The 19,665-nt window shown below is 43.6% G+C and overlaps 1 protein-coding gene across 1 annotated transcript in view; it reads left to right on the forward strand.

Annotated features, from left to right (window-relative positions):
* DOCK2 (dedicator of cytokinesis 2) overlaps window positions 1-19,665 on the forward strand; it is a 416,651-nt gene that overhangs the window by 322,664 nt on the left and 74,322 nt on the right. The window contains exon 30 of the mRNA XM_061188995.1: window positions 10,897-10,975. Within this exon, the coding sequence (XP_061044978.1) occupies window positions 10,897-10,975 (79 nt within the window). The remainder of the gene's footprint in view (window positions 1-10,896; window positions 10,976-19,665) is intronic.

Raw genomic sequence — 19,665 nt, forward strand, 5'->3', positions numbered from 1 at the left:
CATTCTTCAAATACTAGTTAAAATATACTTTGTCTATGAAGCCTTCCCTAAACTCTTGAGACAGGAGAGCTTAAGGTCAGTCTTATTAAAATTGTATTACTTTAAATTTATTCAAAACAATAAAATATATTCTGTGACACGCAGTAGAATAAGTTTAGGCAGCACTGGATTACACAGCTTTGAACAGCTTTCTGTGCTGCAGGACTTCCCAGAGCCTTTAGTATGCTAATGGGATTCTCTAAGAGAAAGATTTAGGATACAGCATTTCACAGATTTACTTGCCCATTGAAACATTTGGTGTGAATATATTTATGTCTCCATGTGTATATATAATACTTATTAGCATCTCATAGAATACCAGAGTAACCCAAGTATAGCTCAGATCCCACATGGCCCAGTACCACAATAGATAAGAGTAACTGTGAGCAATTTCAGTCTTTAATGCTTTCTCTCAAATCATGTCATTTCATCAAAATGAAGTTCAAGTCATAACACTCAGCAATGTTATCTAATATTCCCTTTCTCCATTCTTCTGTCTCTCAGTATCTCTCCTATCCCGTGGTTTACCCAAGTCTCTCTCAGAGCCTTATCCTCAATTCCTGTCCACAAACTCCTTTAAAACTGGGGTCTTCCAGGCTCTTTTCTTTCCTTTCTCTCTCACTTTCCTTTGGCTTCTTATATTTGTTTTAGGTCCTTCCCATGGAAACCCCTTCACTCTACACTGGCTGGAAGTTTTATCTCTCTCTACCTATTGTCCTTGTTTTGTATCACAAGAGCTAAGAATTGACTGGCAAAGGCAGAAATATCCTGAGAGGGTAGAAGAAGAGGAGACGTTGAAGAGGCAAAGGCAGGATCCTCTTTAGTGGGAGGCAAAGAGGGAAAACTATAAACATTAATAAGTTTGTCGTTGGATACAGTCTGGGAATTTCTATCTCATGTATGCCTAGGATCTTACTCTAGTCCCAGATGGCCTCCATCCCTTACTCTTCTGTCCTCTGAAAAGCTGCTCTTCCACTACTTAGATGCCTAAGTGCCTAGCCAAGTGACTTTACAGACACACTTGCTCTTGGGGCCAGCTTTAGGGGCTGGTGAAGGGGAGGAGAGGTTCGTCGAGGCAGAAAGAGATAGCTATCGGTACATTGTTGCTTATGGTGGGAGGTGGATAATCAACACAGCAACAAAAATGTAAGAATTCTTAGCTTGGGCTTACATTGCCCTGATTCTCCCTGTTCACATCACTCAGGTGGGAGGCTGGCTTAAAGCGTTGGTGGGAATTAGGCCAGGCCACGTTATAGATGAGAGGCAGGTATCTCCCTAGCCCTTCTGTCAGGACCAGCTTCCTGAGTATGCAACCTGTGTAGTTGTATAGGACCTTGCATTCTGAAGGGTCCTGCTGTCACCATCTTGAATTCTTAATAATTTTTGGACTAGGAGACTTGCATTTTCACTGTGCACTGAGCTCAACAAATTGTGTAGTTGGTTGTACCTCACATCAATGTCCAGTCATCTGTGTTTGGAAGAAGCCAGCTCCCAAACTGCGTGTGAATCCCTTCACTGTTTGCCAACTGGTCAGTAATGTCTTGGGGTTTTGCCAAATTACATGAAGCACCCAGGTGAGTCATCTTCGACTCACCCTACATTTCAGATACACTCAACTATTCACTGTTGCCTACTGTTTCATACTTCTCATGACTTTGCATAAACTATGACTCTCCTCCTTTCTAGACCAAACTCAACATGAAAGCATCTTTCAAATTCTTGTCCATGTAATTTCTTCTTTGTGGATCCTTCTAGGACTCCTTTATGGTAGGAGAATGTGTTCCCTCCTCTTTGTTTACATACACACCCATATTATAACACTTACCCCACTGTACTATAATTATCTCTTCATATGACTGTTTCTGCCACTAGAGAATGGGCTTCCTGAAGGCAAGCACTATGTCCAATTTATCTCTGTGTTTCGAACTCCTGGCACAGAACCTGACATTCATAAACATGTGTAATGAACTCTGTGTATCCAATGGGTACTTATTTTTTAAAGTTTTTAAAAATATTTTAACTTTATTGGAGTATAGTTGATTTACAATGTTGTGTTAGTTTCAGGTGTACAGCAAAGTGATTCAGTTATACATATACATATATTCATTATTTTTTAGATTCTTTTCTCATATAGGTTATCACAGAGTACTGAATAGAGTTCCCTGTGCTATACAGTAGGTCTTTGTTGGTTATCTATCTTATATATTGTAGTGTGTGTGTTTGTTCATCTCAAGCTCCTGATTTAGCCCTCCCCCCTACATTTCCCCTGTGGTAACAATGGGCACTTATTGATCAGGATTTTTTTTTAAGAAATTCAATTCAAATTTGCGTAAACAGAAAGAGAATGTATTGGCTCAGACAACTGAAAGAGCCCAGAGTTATGGCTGCAGGCATGGATGTATCTAGGTGCTCAAACAGTGTTGTAGGGAATCTGTATCTCTACCTCTGCCCTTTCCTCTGTTGGCTTCATTCTTAGGCAGGTGCTCTCTTTGCAGTGGAAACCTGGCTATAGAAGTTCCAGAAATATGTCTTGTTGGATTAGCAGCCCCAGTAGAAAGAAAAAGCCTCTTCCTCAATAGGTACAGCAAAATTTCCCAGACTAATCTTGAGCTACATGCCCATCCATAACCTCTGTGGCCAGGAGAATGAAATACGCTATTTCATCAGGCTTGGGTCATATGACCCACCTTTGGAACTGGGGAGGCTGTGGTTAGTTCTACCCAAACCACAAAGTCTGGGAGCAAAGGGGGAGGCTGGGGGAGTAATTCTTCAAAGGAAAATCTGAGCGTTATTACCAGGAGGAGAAATGGATGATGGGCAGGCAAATAAATGCACAGACATCTACTACTGATACAGGGTCAGGAGGATGGAAGCCCAGAGAGGCTGGAGCCCTGACCAGGGCAACACCCCCTTCTGAGCTGCCGACAGTCATCCTGGAGGAAATACGTAGAAGTGCTTTGAAGGGCTGTCCCTACCTGAAATCCCACAGACTTTAGTCTTTTTGGGGGGGACTGGCCCCTAGAGATGATGCAATAATCCTTGTTTCTTTATACCTACAAAATCAGAATATAATTTTCTAAGGGACCTAAGAAAATGGAATTGTCTCCTAAATAGAAACATTTGTATCTCTAAAGGATCTGCTGAGTACTTAAGTCTCTACATTTGAAATAAGTTAGACTCAGAAACACAGCCTGGGTTTCAGACTTCTTAGTTCTGCCACCTTCTCTTTCTTGGGAAGTCATTTAACCTCTTGGAACCTCGGTTTTCTGATCTGCAAAATGGGGATAATTATATCCATTTCGTGGTATTTTTTTGTGAGGATAGAATGAGTTACTCCTTAGCACAGTGCTGGTACCTGGGAGGAACTCAGTGAATGGGAGCATTGCAGACAACAAATGTAGCCTTGGAGTAGAGAAGCATGTGCCTAGTGTCGACCAGAAAAGATGACTGTTTTTCTCCCTGCTGGCATATAGCTTAGGTTGTAGACTTCCTTCATCTTCTGGCCACAGTGATCCCTTCCATTTACAGAGCACCTGAAATTTTTTTCACGATTGTTGCATCTTGTGTGGTGTTATGATAGCTAACATGTATTACGCACCTAGATCCACCCCTATTGTAAATACTTTACATGTATTCGCTCATTTAATCTTTGCAACAACTTTATGATGTAGAACTGTTATAATCCACATTTTATACCTGAGGAAACTGAAGCACAGAATAGATGAATAACTTACTCAGTGTTGTATTACTAGCAAAAGAACAGAGAAGTCAGGCAGTCAGAGCCCATGTTCTTCATCTCTACTGCTTCATCCTGTAAAATAGTGAGGCTTGTATTATTAAGTGCATTGCAAGGATGTGCAAACTGCATATTTATTGGCTCAGATAACTTAAAGAGGCCCAAAGAGGTAGCTTGCACAAGGTCATGCAGCTAGTTAATGAAAGATTTCAACATAAATTGGACAAACGGAACATACACCATGGTTGAGCCCAGATCACTATTCCCCAGAATGTCATTTTCTCTCCTCTAAAAATATGCATCCTAAGCTCCATTCATTCACGTGGACAAGGTGAACTTCATATGTTGGTTAGTCTGTATGTTACATCTTTCTTCCTTTCTTTTCTTTCCTCCTTTTCTTCCTTCCTTCTTTCCTTCCTTCCTTCCCTCCCTATTACTTATATTTTTATGATTTTCTGTTTTTATAATTTCCCTATTATCGCTTGTTATTTGTGCACGTATGTCTGTATGTATTAGTCATATATAATTTATCTATCTGCTTGTTGGAGGAGGGAATGGAGTTTTGCAGATTTGATTGTCTCCTCAGCTGTGTACTGTTTGTGTATGCAAACGTGGTGACATGTCTACTGCAAGAAATACCTCCTGTTAGAGCATTCTTCTTATTGGTAAGATGCAACATTCAGTAAGATCTGATGTACGCGACATGGTTAATTTTTAAATGATCAAGTTCTTTGTAATATTGTAAATGAACAAAATATGCCTAGGAACCTCTTTTCCCCTCATCCACCTGCACCTCAATCTGGAAATTCAACATTTTGGGCAGGGGGCAAGTGGTGGCCATTGGGGATTTATACGCATCCCTAAAGCTTCTCTAAATGGAATCAATCAACACATACATATTGAGTGTCCCGGGCATCCAGAGCCCATCTACACCATGGCCCTGGCAGGGTGCTTACAGTCTTGTTGGTGAGACAGTAAATATGCCCATGGAAATATGAGCAAGCGCTGCAGCCACTGTAGTGAGTTCAGAGCACAGAGAAGTTAGGATTTATGACTGCCTAGGTTCGAACCATCTTATAGTTATGTTACCTCTGGTAAAGTTACGTAACCACCCTGGACTCCGTTTTTCTCACTGTAAAATGGGGTACTAATAAGACCTATCACAAAGGATTTTTGTGAGGATCAAGATGAAATAATATGCATAAAGTAGTTAGAATAGTGTTTAGCAAGCATTTCATAAATGTGAGCTGTTATTTTGTTCTCACATTCCTATGATCTGGGAATATCCAAAATATTTCACAGAAGAGGCACATCTGGGCTGGATCTTGTCTACCTTACTGGTGACATATTTCAAGGTCTACGGTTGTCTCCGGCACACACTAGGCACATAGTAGGGTCACAGTAGTTGACCCGAGGAAGTTGAGCAGGGCAGTGCTCAGCAACCTGCTGGCGGCTCCATCAGCGTGCTGACAATCATTGACGCCCGCTTCCCCGTTCTCCTACCTACATTCATTTGTACTGCCTACTTCCTTTCTGTAGACCTCATCTCCTCCAAAACGTATCATCCAGAAGAAGGCCTCTGCATGGGTTTTATAGCCAGCAGGGCACATCTAATCCTGATGTCCAGCTGGCCACGGGATTCCAGTCCCAGGAGTCCGCTGCACCCCTAACTAGAATCCAGAATCACTCGAGAAGGGTCAGGGGCACTTGGGGTGGGCCGCGCCCTGACCCTGAGCTGGAATCCTCTGATACACTCTAGCCTCTCGGTGCATGGAGCCCTTGGGTGTTGTGAGGGAAGCTGCTTAAAGGCTCTGGGAGAATGGCTTTTTCACTGCTTCTAGGGGAGGAATAAGGACTCCCTTCTTCTGGCCACCTCTTTTATCTCCATCTTCAAGTTTTGACCAGTAGAATCAACTACATCCCATGAATCACAGCCCAAAGGGGAATGGGATTCAGGGAGGCCCTCTCTCTACCTTCGGCATTCTCACTGGAAAGGGCATGTCCACCTCCAGTTCCCTCTTTCATTCACATCATACAACCTGTGGGCATGGGTTTGTTGTCACACTGGAGTGTTCTCAGCTTCGGATCCTCCTGTCTCAGAGCTACAAGGTGGCTGGGCAGTTAAGGATAATGATAACCACACAACTGACATTTATTAAGGACTCCTGTGTACTGAGGCCCTGGGCCACCAGCTTCATGCACTGCATCTCATTTCATCTTCACACACGGCTCGTCGTACCAATGGGGCAGCTGAGAGTACCAGAGGCAAAGCAACAAGCTCAAGACCGCAGCAAGGAAGAGTAGCGAGTGGGAATGTGCCCCCACGCAGGCTTGCTCTAGCTCCTGCAGGAGTCTGTGTGCACCTTCCATTACTGCATCCAATCCAAGGACTGATGCATATGGCACATAGGTCTATTCAGGACACGAAACATAGGAACTCTCAGTTGCCTCCAGTAATGAGGATTTGTTCTGTTACATGAAGAGAGGTAGGAAGCTGGGAACCTGGTCCAGTGGCTGCAGTGAGCTTCACGTGGAGCAGTTTTCAGGATACCAACCTCGGGTATCCTCGGGTACCAAGCTCCCTTTCTGCCAGCTTCTTCCTACTCACAGCAGCTGACTTCTCTTGCAATATGGCTTTTGCTTCCTCACAGAATTATCTGCTCGTGGCTTCTACTCAGGGCAGGGTTCGTTGCATTCTCCCTGGTTGTCCTGCTTTTGAACTGTCTAAAAGGGTTTGATTTACTACTATCCAGGCTTGGGTGCCCCCACTGGTACCCATGTGATTACCCATGGCCTTCTAGTCAGCCCATGGAAGACTGCCTGAGACAAGTGTTGGTTCTGGGCCCTGTCAGCTGTGGGCAGGGCAGCAGGATAATGGGGACTAAGTGGGAAGGGGCTCTGTGCCTTGTGGGCATGAGTAGGAGCATGCCCAGTGCCAAAACACCATGCAGGCTGGCCTTCAGGGGAGCCAGTATATCTTGCTGGTTAATTGCAAAGGCTTTAAAGAAAGACAGACCTGAGATTGGGTGGACTCTGCTGCTTATTAGCTGTGTGAATGTGGGGAAATTTTTTGATCTTTCCAGTGCTCAGTTTCCTCTTCTGTTAAATGGGTGCAACAGTAACACCTACTTCAGTTTGTAGGATTAAATGAAACAAAGTCAGTAGAGCACTTGGCACAGGTTATATGCATGAAAACATGAGACTCCCATCATTGTCATTATTAACAAGGTGAGCTCACAGCTTGGGTTGAACAGAATTACAGAGATTTCTTTGTGAACAGAATAGCATGGTGGTTAAATACCAAGGTTCTGAAGGCAGCATAACTTTGTTTAAATCCTGGTTCCACACGTATTGGCCGGGTTCTTGGGAAAGTTACCTAAACTCACATCTCTAAAAGGCAAACAATATCTAACTCGGAGAATTAATGTGAGAATTTAAAAAGGTGGGAAAAAAACACAGAAGAAATCCATGCAAAGTACTTAGCGCAGAGCCTGGCACATCGTTGGTAACCATGACTGTGGTTATTATTAATTTTTTTAGAGGCTGCTAAGCATCACGCATGAAATGCAGGAAATGTTAGGTTGATATTTGATCATGAACTTTGTTTTCAACAGTTCAAGATCATTTTTGAAAGTAACAGAAAAAGTTGAGTGTGTTTTCATTCTAACCCACTTCAACATATTAATGCTTAGGCTTTAAGTACAATTACTTTTTTTAAAGAATACAAAGGACATACTTTTCCAAACCCATACGTGGGAAACCAAAGTTAAGTGATATTCTGATTTCCAGAGGGTGGCTGCAGAAGAATCCAGAGACAGGGAGGAACCTTGATTTACTTCAGCCCCTATCTGCCACCAGTCCCCCCATCAGCACAGGGGGCTAATCATTCCTGGTTACTGGGCTGGCCTTTGTGAGCCAGAGGCAGGTTTAGGTTGACAATCAAAATAATAACTGTTACGGAAACTACTGAGAATGTGTAAAAACCCCTCATTTTGGTATCATATTAGACTGTCTGAGATGTTTATACATAATATGACAGCCACTCATTGCATTTCCATCTGGGGAATCAGATACTAATCTTTAAGAAGAAAATATTGATGTTTTTTCAAAGACATATTAGCAAATGACAGAATAACAAAACCAAAGAAATCTCACCTTGTGGCAGCCTGATGGGGTGGGGGGTTTTGTGGGATTTGTATTTCCTGTCTTTACATGGTCCTGCTGGCTGCAACTTGTCCTCTGACTGTCCATTTTGCTGTCGGTACCTGCCTTTGGAAGAAGAATGAAGCAACCCAAAGGGGTCTGGGCGGCCATAGCTACCATGTTACTATTGTCACCATGTGGCAGGCGCTGTGCTCAGCACTTACCATACATTTGCCAGTACACCCTGCGGGGACCCTGTGAAAGGGGTTACATTGCTGCTGTTTCACAAAAACGGAAACTTAGGTGTCAAACACGATATTAACATGTCCCAAATCCACACAGCTGGGAAGTGGCAAAGCCAGAAATCACATCCAGTTTTTTTTGTGTGTGTGTGTGTGTGTGTGTGTGTGTGTACAAATCTTGTGATCCTGATAACAGGATGCACTGCCTTCTTTGTTCAACAAATATTTATAGGTGAGGTTTTCAGAGGTGATGAAGAAGAGAGCCCAGTGCTACTGAAAATTAGTCCTTGGGCCACCTTTATCTATATGTCTTAGGTCTGTTTGCTACTTTACATTTAAACAAGGTTTTGTAACTTTCAAAGCTTTTTTATATACATTTTCTCTTTCTGGCTTCTAACAGATGGATGTTATACAAAGTCAAATAATGAAGTGCTGATCTTAAAAAAAAAAAAAAACAAAAACCCAAATATTTAGTGTTTAATGAACACCTAACCCATCTTCCTAACAAGCAACGCCTGATGTAGCACATGCTATAGTCGCCTTTCCCACACTCGTGGCCCACCCAAAATATACCTGCAGCTTCAGTGGACATTTCCCATGCATCCTGAGAGCTTCCTACTTCTTTCATTCTCTGGGCTTTCTCTGGCTACGGGAGAGTTCTCAGCCCACCTGCAGGGCAGGCCAGAAGTGCTAGGGACTTAATGTCCGTAAGAACAACTTTCAACCAGGGAGGGGCTGGTATTAATGGGTAAATAGCCCAGGACACTTCTGATGTTCAAGTATGTTCAATACAGTCTAAACTCAGAAGTTCCCATGCAGAACTGAGTCCCAGTTATTACCCAAAGCAATAACCTGCTGATAAACACTTCCTTTTACTGGCTTCCCACGGGTAGCCAAATAGACATTTTCCCTGGACCAGCCACTCAGTAGAGAAATTATTGATTGTCCACTGTTAATCAAAAATTATAGACAGTAGTACAGGGAAGATCTGGCCCCTCCCCTTTTAGATTTTACAAACACACACACGTAGTGGAGACTTGGCCACAGTTGGGCATGTAGCAGTTTGGGAGGCGACTGCAAAAATCCAGGACAGAAATGATGGTGACTTGGTTCAGGTCAGTGGCAGTGAGTGACGAGAAGTAGTTGAATTTGGATATATTTTGAAAGTAATGCTAAGAGGTTTTGCTGATAGGTCAGGTGTAGGATGTGAGAGGAAGAGGAAAGTAGAGGATGCTAAGTCCCCCTACCCCTTGAGCAACTGGAAGAATGGAGTTGTTTTAAACTTAGATGGGAAGACGACAGAAAGAGGGCAGGTAATAGGAGTCAAGCTTTTGACATGTATGCTTGAAATGCCTATTAGTCATCCAAGTGAAGGTATAGAGCAGAGAGCTGGAATGCAAGCTGGAGCTCAGGGGAAAGGCCAGGGATGAAGATATAAAATTTGGGAGTCAAAGGCATGTAGATTGGAGAGTAGATGAGATCATGGAGGGAGTCTCTGATTTCAAGGAAAGTACAGTCTAGTTGGAGGAGACAGTTGTTACTGAGTCACACAAATAACTCATTCGCAGACCATGATGAAGTCTGGAAAGGCAGTTGCACTGACTGTCCTCTGGGGGCCTGAAAGATGCAGCAGACCCTGCCCTGAAACGACTAGAAGGAGGGAGCATTCTATACAAAGGAAGAATACAGCTATGAACTCAGAAAACAACCAAAAGCACAAAGTAATAGTGAGAAATGATCCTAACAAAGAAGGTGGGGTCCAATCATGGAGAGCATTGATGGTCAAGAGAAAGAGTTTAGATTTCTCCTGTGGGCAGTGGGGAGCCACTGAGGCGGGTGATCGACAGGATTGGAACTGTTCCATAGGGCAACTCACTCTAGAGGTTGAAAGGGTGAGAGATAAGAGGCTGTAAGACCAGAGAGTAGGGAGGAAGGAGAGGAAGGGCTGGATGGGAAGACATTTAAGAAGAAACACAATTTGACAACAGGTAACAAAATGTTCAATACATGTAAGATTTGATCAGCATTACCATCTCGAGAAGAAGAGTGGAGAAGAGGTATATATGGGAGGTACAAGGCACACATAGAAGAGTGATCACTGAAACACTGTTTATAACAGAAAATGCTGAGAAGCAACGTAAAGGTCCATCAATAAAAGACTGATGCAATACACTGTGATACATCTATACAATAGAATGCTCTTCAGTGATTAAAAGGGATGATATATATCTGAATTCACTGGCATGAAAGGAACACACAATTTATTGTTGAGTAAAAGAGGCTGTGAAACAGAATTTATCGTTTAACCCCATTTATCAAAATGCTATCTTGATAATATCGTTTGTGTATATACGTCTAGGGAGACCTTTGAAATTATGTTTGTCAAAATGTCAGTGATGGTTTTCCCCAGATGATAGGATTGCTGGTGTGTCGTTTGTTCGTTTATTTATTTGATTTGGGAGGAGGCAATTTTTCTATCTTCCTGCATGGCATGAATTTTCTGCCACAAGCTTGTAACAGTTTAAACAAGAGACAATACAGATTTTCTAAAGGAAGTCAAACAGACAGGACAGGGCAAACATGGCCCCAGGTCTACAATGAGAGCAGGTGTTAATGTGGGTCAGTGTACCTCTTCCTTGGGTCTTTGGAACTAAAGGAACTTCAGTCTGAAGCATGGGGGAGGGGTGTCTGGGGTAGCGTGCTCAGATGGCCTGGTGACCTTCTCCCTTCTTCCAGGGTCTTCCTGAGAGCTATCAACAAGTTTGCAGAAACCATGAACCAGAAGTTCCTGGAAAACACGAACTTTGAGTTTCAGGTGAGTGTGAGGCGCCAGACTTGCCCTTGGAGTGCCCTGGCCAGGCTGCTCCAGCAATCTGGGCTAATTGCTCCACCAGACACATCCCAAAACACTCGGAAGCTATGCCTGTGTCTCTGGGTGTTTCCACAGAGCGGTGGTGGGGAGAGGGGAGGGAGGGAAGTACTCAGCGTTTGGAACAAGGCCCTTGATTAAATAGTCATCAACTGAGCAGCATATGCAAATGTGACCGTATGATGTATCTTGTGCTGAAGAGGAGACTTGCATTCATTCATTGTCAAAGTGGATGCCACCTTTTAAAAATGTATTACTTTTTTTTAACTTTTTTATTCACTGGAGCCTAGAAAAGCAGCCATTCTCAGATACTGAAAGATAAAGCTCCCTAGTACATTTCTGTGACTTTCTGATTCCTCCAGAAATCACTTTCAGTGCTCAGACAAGACCTGGGAACTCTGTGAGGTTCAGGGGCCTCAAAGCATGCCCCTGGGGCAGACAGGGCGACACATCTGCTCAGGGCCCAGGCAAGAAGAACCAACTCTTCAAAGCCTTGTGGACAAGTTCAGGTTGCTACCTCTGGCTGGAGGTGTGAGAGGGGGGACCCTTAAAAGGGGATCCCCCCTCCAGGGAAGCCTCTGACCCCCAGGATCTCTCACAGCACAAGCTTAGGGAGTGGCCAGCAAGCTGGGGCGATGGCTTTTTCTGCCTGCTCGTCTCGGGTTTCAGTTCTTGTCTGGGCTCTGGCCTCTGACCAGCCGAGGAACCTCAGGCAAGGCCTGGACTGCATCCGTGCCTCAGCTGACTCATCTGTAAAATGCTCACAACACCTCCCCTCGCTACTCCGTAGGGTTTTTCCAGAACAGGAACGTACCAAGGCACTTGCTAGGGGAACTCACTTGTAAGGAAGGTCCCAACAGTTTCTGATGAAACACTTCCTCCTCCAAGAGGCCTCCCCTGCCTGATTCCTCTGAAGGTCCCCTAACAACCCCATGGCCACTGTGTGTCACCACTTAGCCTGCTCTAGTCTCTTCATAGCACTCCATGCTATCTTTCTTATTTGCCTACATGCCCGTTCTCTTTCTTTTCTCTGGTAGAAGGTAAGCTTCGAGAGTGTGAAGACCTGTACTCACAGGGAATCTATGCTGTGTTCCTGGCTCATAGTATGTCTCCTTGGGGAGGTGATGCCTGGGCTGAGGTCTGTGAGATCTGCTCTGCTAGACAGCACCGGCCTATAAATACTTAATAAATGTTATCTTTGAATAAGATTCTCTCCCACTACCTTGCATTTAAATCAGGCAACTGAACTATAATGATAATGATGATGAAAAGAATAGTTGCCATTTTCTGACAGCATTGTGCGTGCAGATCTCACAAGAAGTACTTTATGCGTTATCTTTCTCAGTCCTTATTACAACTATCTTACAAGGTAGTTACTATGACTATTATTTTCTCTACTGGAGGGCTGTGGACACTAAGACTCCCAGGCGATGAGCAGATAGCCTGAAGTCACACAGCGTGTCAGTGCAGAGGTGGGACAAAAGCACAGCAGTGGCTGGCACCAGAGCCTGCAGATCACTGCAGCCACGTGCTAGAGATAGAGTTTCACCACCACATTGGGTTGACTGCTTGGCAGGGTCTGCGTGAGAGTTATAAATCTTTGACATGGAAACAAAACATGTCACTTTGGCTGTTTGAATCAGGAGAAGTGTTTGATCCCCTTCCAAATGTGGCCCAGGTGCCTGCAGGCTCTGGTTACGATTACGATCAGGGGAGTTAATAAGGCCATTGCTTTTTTGGAGGGGCAGCTCGGAACAACACACCTAGGGGCCAGTGGCAAGGCAGTGTTTGGGCCATAAAACTGTTGACTGGTTTGTTCATCTCTTTCCGTGGATGTTGGTAATTATAGCCTCGGACCTGATTTCCTGACTCTGGCTCTCCTCCATGGTCTTAGGGGGGTACTTTCCAAGAGAAGCTCAGCTTTAGTCCTTCATGCCATTCTTTTAGGTTTTATCCAGTTTTCCTGAACGAAAATTTGCATCTGAGAGTGGCCCAGAGAAGTGGGGGTTTCATACATGGAAGGTTTGAGCTTATGAGCTGTGTGGCTTTAGGCAAATTACTTCACCTCTCTGTGCCTCGGTGTCCTCAACATCAAATTATGACACTAATAGTAGCTACTTCACTGGATTGTTGAGAGGATTCAGTGAATTAATTCGTGTAAAATACCTAGAAGAATGCCAGGAACATGGTAGCTGGTTAATAAATGTTAGCTCATTATAATTACAATAATTATCATTTTGATGTGATGATGATAACGGTGGTGGTGGTCCTAAATGTGTCAGGTCTGGGAACGCATATGTCAGTCCTCAGCAAACAGGACAGTAGGGAGGCATCTTTCTGGTCACCACAACACTGCCTAGGGCTCTCACACCCACAAGATTTGTAAAACGGGAAAGTGGCCAACATTACAAAATGAAATGTCTCTTTTTCGAATGAGACTTCCACATATATGTAGTGGGAAGCACTCAAGGACAGGATCATTCTTCAAACTTATCTTTGTTCTCCTACCTTCTCCTCACTTGTGTGAGAATGGATTTGTTCTCTGTACCCTGCCTGGAACACGCCTTGTTTTCTTCTTACGGTTTCATTAATTATGCATTTAATATCAGCAGGAACAGCATCCACCACTAAGCGCAGCTGGCCTTGCCAGCTGCTGCCCAGAGGAGGGACAGGTACAATGAGATTATCCCTAATATCTTTTCCAGAACTGTGGTTTTATGATGCAAAGGGCAAAAAGCAAGAAGCTCTGTGGGTGCCATTCTGTAGGTGACAAGACCTGGGAATTAGAAAAATGATGTTTCCTGCTTGGGGCTAAAAAAATTTGCATTCCCAGGCCCTATTCAAGATGCTGGGCCTTGAGATTCACATCTGTTTTCATGGTCAGGGAAGACCAAGAGAGGATTTCGAGTTTAACTCAGTGAGAATTTTTGTTTAAGAGCAATTCTCATGAGTCCAGGCTGTTGCAACATGCCTTGAGAAATTCAGAAGCAAAACAGAACACTGCCCTGCCTTCAAGGATCTTGGAGTCTCAATAGCAGACTGTAAATCCATCTTCTAGCATCCAAGCTTTTGAAGAAGGTGACTAACCTTTATTAGGCATCGACTTAGGGCATTTTGATCCTTATCATAACCCTGTTAGGTTGGGATATACCCATTTTACTGGTGAAGAAACTGAGCTTCAGAGAAGTGGTTGACTTTCCTGTTAAAGGTCATCTAACTATTAAGTGGGTCTTCTGGGATTCAACCCCAGGCCTGTCTGCAATACCCAAGCTCTTTTCACTCTTCTGCGCTGTCTCATAAGAACAGGGTGCCTTTCGGGTCTAGGCGACAGCTCTATGTAGCTCCAGAAACAGTCTGCCCTTGTTAGCTTTTGCTGGCTGTGGGACAGGGAGCTCTTCAATGATTGGCTGCAGAATTAGACTCTCCACGTTGGAAACTCTGATTGGTCCAGGAATCAGTGGTTGCACTTCAGATGTGTTCTTTGGCTCCAAATAATTTTTTTTCATCTTAGGTGGCTGTCTGATTGCTACTAAGACCGTTCTCTCTACTTGGGAAGCTATAATTGGCTCTGCCTTTGGTAATTCCAGCCTTAGTCTTGAGGCATTTCTGGATCAGCTTCTGGGCACCAGACCACCTTGGGATCATTTTTAAACCTGTACTGGAGACCCTGTGAAATGAAAAGCTTCCAGAATATTCCCAGCCATTGGTGGAGGAATGAGGGCAGGCTTGGTCTTTATAATGGGAAATGTAACCAGTGATGGCAAAAAACATGAGAGAGGGAGCACAGACACAGAGGGAGCACTCATTGACGCCCTGAAGAGGCCCACAGCACTACCCACAGGGAGGTCATTGCAGGACACCTCCACCAGGCAGGAAGATGGTTACATGCTTGGGGACAGCTTCTGCGGCCCTGCCTGCTTCAGCTTGAGGACCCTAGACAACCTCTGGACTGATGTTCCCAACCTGAATCTGTAGTTGGAAACTTTTACTCCCAGAATCAACGGCATCTTCAGAATGGCCATGGCAGCTGGGCCTTTGCGCCACAGAGGTGGGTATGCTGACTGCATTTCAGCAACCCTGGGTGTTGGGTCCCTTTTTTTAAAAATAAGAATTTGTGGTAAATAATAATTCAAGGCCATTGAGAAAGAAACTTATAGGATCAGACATTCTTGATGTCTCTGCTGTAAAGATATCTGATGAACCAGTGGAAAACTCGACCAACGACAAAGGCTAACAAGAACCAAGAAAGAAGAAGAAGAGCAATTTTAGCAGAAGAGCAGAGTGGCTAAAGAATGCAAGTTCTGGAGACAGATACACTTGGATTCAAATGCCAGCTTCATCATTTTGTAACTGTGTGACCTTGGGCAAGTTATTCAACCTCTCTGGGCCTCAGTTCCCTGTTCTCTAAAATGGGGAGAATCATAATACCAATAGCATAGTTTCTGGGGAGGATTTAACAAGAACACATGCGGCAGGCTGGGCTCATTAATGAACTCATTCAACAAATATTTCCTGAGTACATATTGCGTTAGACATGATCCTAGCCACTGGATATACAACAGGGAATAAAAAAATGAGGTTCTTGCTTGCATGATGCTTACATCCGGTAGAGGAGACAGAAAATAAATTAGTTCTGCTTAAAATATGTCATGAATCCTGTGAACAGGGTGTAATGAGGGCAAATAATGGATGGATCTACTTTAGTCCAGGCGGGCTGGGAAGGCTTCCCCTGGAAGTGATTTTTGAACTGAGATCAAAAGGCTGAGTAGGAGTTTACTAGGTAGCAATTTCCTCATTTTGTCCTTATAAGTACCCCCTTTAGATACTATCTAAAGTCTCAGAGAGGCAGGGTAACTTGCCCATGACAGTGGAGCTTGTAATTGGATTGGAATTCTGGAAGGTAACCTGACAGTCTCTATGAAAACAAACAACAAAGACAACACAAACAATAACAATATCTGCATAGACCCTGTGCCTTAGCGGTTCCACGTCTAGGAATGTATACTACATAACAGTCTCTCATGCATAAAGATATGTAAACAAGGATGTTGATTACAGCACCAGTGCTAAAGAAGAAAAAAGTTGGAGTCAAGCTAAATGTCTATAAATAGGAAATTGGTTACAATTAAAGTACATTCTTAGAGCAGAAGACCATGCAGCAATAAAAGAGAATGAAGCAGATCTGTATATGCTAATGTGGAAACATCTGCAAGAAATACTGATGAGAGAAAAAAGCAAAGTATAGCAGACTATTAAGAAAAGATGTCTATATATATGTTTGTTTATACACAAAAATTTTTGGAAGGATATCCAGGAAATTGTTAGCAACATTTTCTTCTGAGGAATTAGACTAGGGTCCAAGGTAGGATGGAAAATAACTTTTTATTATTTAATCTTTTCAGTCATTTAATTTTTTTTACTGTGTGCATATTACATTTATAATTTTTTGAGAGTTAATTAAAAATAGCTGAATTCTAATTACACCCACTAGCGGTATGACTGGGTGGTTGTTTAATTTATCTGGATCTCACTGTTTATGTCTGTGAAGTAATAGATTTGGACCAGATGACCCTGAAATTTATTCCAGCTTTAACCTTCTATTGTCCTACGATTTCAAAATATGAAATTCCCAATCAGAAATCACCTTACTTCTTCCCCAGGGAAAAGGAACCCATGTGTTTTGCCAAAGATTCTGTGGCTTCTCTGAGCCATCCAGGCTGGGCTCTTAATAAAATGCCACCAGGCAGCTTGGGCCAGGGAGGAAAGAAAAATCTGGGATCTTTTGAAACAACTGGAGAATCTCTCTAACAAAATGGTGATCAATAAATAAAGATTTTCTGGAGCACAGCTGTATTCGAGCCATCGTACTGAATTTAGCATTAGGGATACAAATAAGTAGAAGCCAGAACCCTTGGTACTGGTGGAACTTAAAATCGGAAAAGACAGGGCTTACAAATGCTCTACGACCGGCACTTATAACAATCCTTTATGGTAGTTACCATTATTTTTTCCATTTTACAAGTAAGAAAAATGAGGCCCAGAAAGGTCAAGTAACTAGCCAAAGACCGCTCAGCTAGTAAGAGAGAGACTGGTATCCATTCCCTAGTCTGTGAGACACTGATGCATGTGCTCTTAACCACTGGATGATCCTGTCACGGGAAGTGAGTGGAGCACAAGGTCAGGTGCGGAACGATGGACCCACGTCTGTGGTTGCACCTACTAAGTGCTCCTGAAATCCGGAAGGGCTGAGCAGACCTGATGTGCTCTGCCTTCTGGGAAGGCCTCATGAAGGAAGTGGGTCTCAAACTGGGCTTTGATGAAAGGATGGAAGTTAGATGCTGCAGGTGTGAGAACCACTGTGAGCAAAGCCACGGAGGCCAAGATGCTTGTGTTCTATCTGTGAGTCTGAGCAGACCAGCCCCTCCCCCTCCCCCTCCCCTGGAACAGGCAGTTTGCTGAGGGAGAAAACACTGGAAATTGCCTGAAAAGCCAGGTTAGTTCATTTGGTTCTGATTCTTCAGGAGCAAGAGTGAAGGAAGGTGCAGGCAAGAAGTATCATGAGTGCCCAGCCATGTCTAGTTGTGGCCACTGCTCGGCTCTCAGGCACTGCACAGAGCCACTGACCATGACGGCCTTCCCTCAGTTCCAAGATTGGACCCACAGAGCCTCATGGGCAGAACTGGGCAGGGGCTGTGGGTGAGATACTTAGGGGCACCATTTCTGATCCACTAAGAAGAAGAAGCGCTGGATCTGTGGTCTCATGGTCCACGAAGATCTTCAAGGAGAGAAGTCAAAAGAAAATCAGGTGTACTCCTAAGTATATACCCAAGAGAACTGAAAACATACATCCACACAAAAACTCATATGTAGATGTTCATAGCAGCATTATCCATAATAGCCAAAAGGTGGAAACAAACCAAATGTCCATCATGGATAAACAAAATGTGGTATATCCATATATATTTATACCCAGAATAGTATTCAGCAATAAACAGAAATGAAGTACTGACACCTGTGACAATGTGGATGAACCTTGAAAACGGCATGCTTAGTGAAAGGAGCCAGACACTAAAGAAAGGGCACGTATTTTCTGATTCCATTTCTATGAAATGTCAAATCCACAGAGACAGAAGTAGCTTTGTGGTTGCCAGGGGCTGAGGAGGAAGGAAGAATGGAAGTGACTGCTAATGGGTGGACGGTTTCTTTTTGGGGCAATGAAAATGTTCTAAAATTAGGTAATAGTGAAGATTGTAGTACCTTGTGAGTATACTCAAACCCACTGAATGATATACTTTAAAAAGTTAATGTTATGATATGTGAATTATATCTCAACTTTAAAAAAGAAAATCGGGAATGTGTGACAGAAAACATTTTGAAGGACCAAGTCAGGTAGAATAGAGGCTAGCAAGAAGCTTAATTAGATTTGACAGTGTCTAGGTATTCTCAAACATGGTTGGGCGAGGGGGATTTCTGGAATTATTCTCAAAAGCGATACCAATTCAACTTACTTTGTCACATACCACTTTCCTGTTGTATCCTGATTATTCTCATGAAATCCCCTAAATTAAGGAATTTCTCACCCTAAAAATAACCCATTGGCTTGTAGTTTCATATCCTTTCATCCCCCATGGAGCTTGAGTTTGGGAACCTATAATGGTATTATGATACACACAAGTGAGGAGAAGGTAGGAGAACAAAGATAAGTTTGAAGAATGATCCTGTCCTTGAGTGCTTCCCACTAAATATATGTGGAAGTCTCCTTGGCTTGTGGTTTCATATCCTGGTCTTAAACGGGAGGAGGTGTGAGCTCTGGGCTTACGCAGACCAAAACAGTACATTTTCAGAACGTGCAAGTCATGCGGACGCCAGGAGGAAGGACAGTCAGAGTGGCTGAGAGACGCCCTGACCTTTACTGTGTTTGGATAAGCAAGGTTACTACAGAAACAGAAGAGCCTGAGATCTGATTCTCAGGGTGATGGGCAGTCTTTGGAGGACTTTGAGGAAGGGAGTGATACGATCCGATCCTTCCGGGTTCTGTGTGCAGAGTTGACTTCACGGGGGCCACAAGCCAGGAGCTCACTTCACTGCACCTCTGGAGAGACTTGGTCTTTTTGGACTCTGGGAGATAAAGTTTCAAGTAAAAGAAGGAAAGCTCATTTCCTCAACAGAGTACGAGCTGCACAAGGGCAGGGACTGCTGTCTGTGTAACCATTGCCCTATCCCCACATGATGACAATGCCTGGCCCATTGAAGATGTTCAATAAATATGTGTTAATGCATCCTCAGCTAAAGACTGATCACAGCATGTAGAAAGAGACTTGAACGTCCATCAGTAGGCCTGGGTTTAAATCCCAGCTCTGCTGTATGTTTAACAAGCTGTGTGACCTTAGGCAAAATACTTAAGCCCTCTAAGCCTCGGTCTCCTCAACTGTAAAATGGGCCTAATAATGGCTACCAAGTTTTGAGAGATGAAAGGAGGGATGTGTGGGAAAGTGCCTGGCCCATGGTAAAATGAAGGGCTTGTTTTGCTCCTTTTTGAAACTGGAACCACAAGCCCATATGAAAATAACACTCTGGGCAGCAACAAGGGCTTTATCAAGGGTAGAGCTGCCTTTCACTTAGTTTTGGCCATCTGA

This window comes from Eubalaena glacialis, chromosome 4 (assembly GCF_028564815.1).
Source record: "Eubalaena glacialis isolate mEubGla1 chromosome 4, mEubGla1.1.hap2.+ XY, whole genome shotgun sequence".
NCBI classification, from domain to species: Eukaryota; Metazoa; Chordata; class Mammalia; order Artiodactyla; family Balaenidae; genus Eubalaena; species Eubalaena glacialis.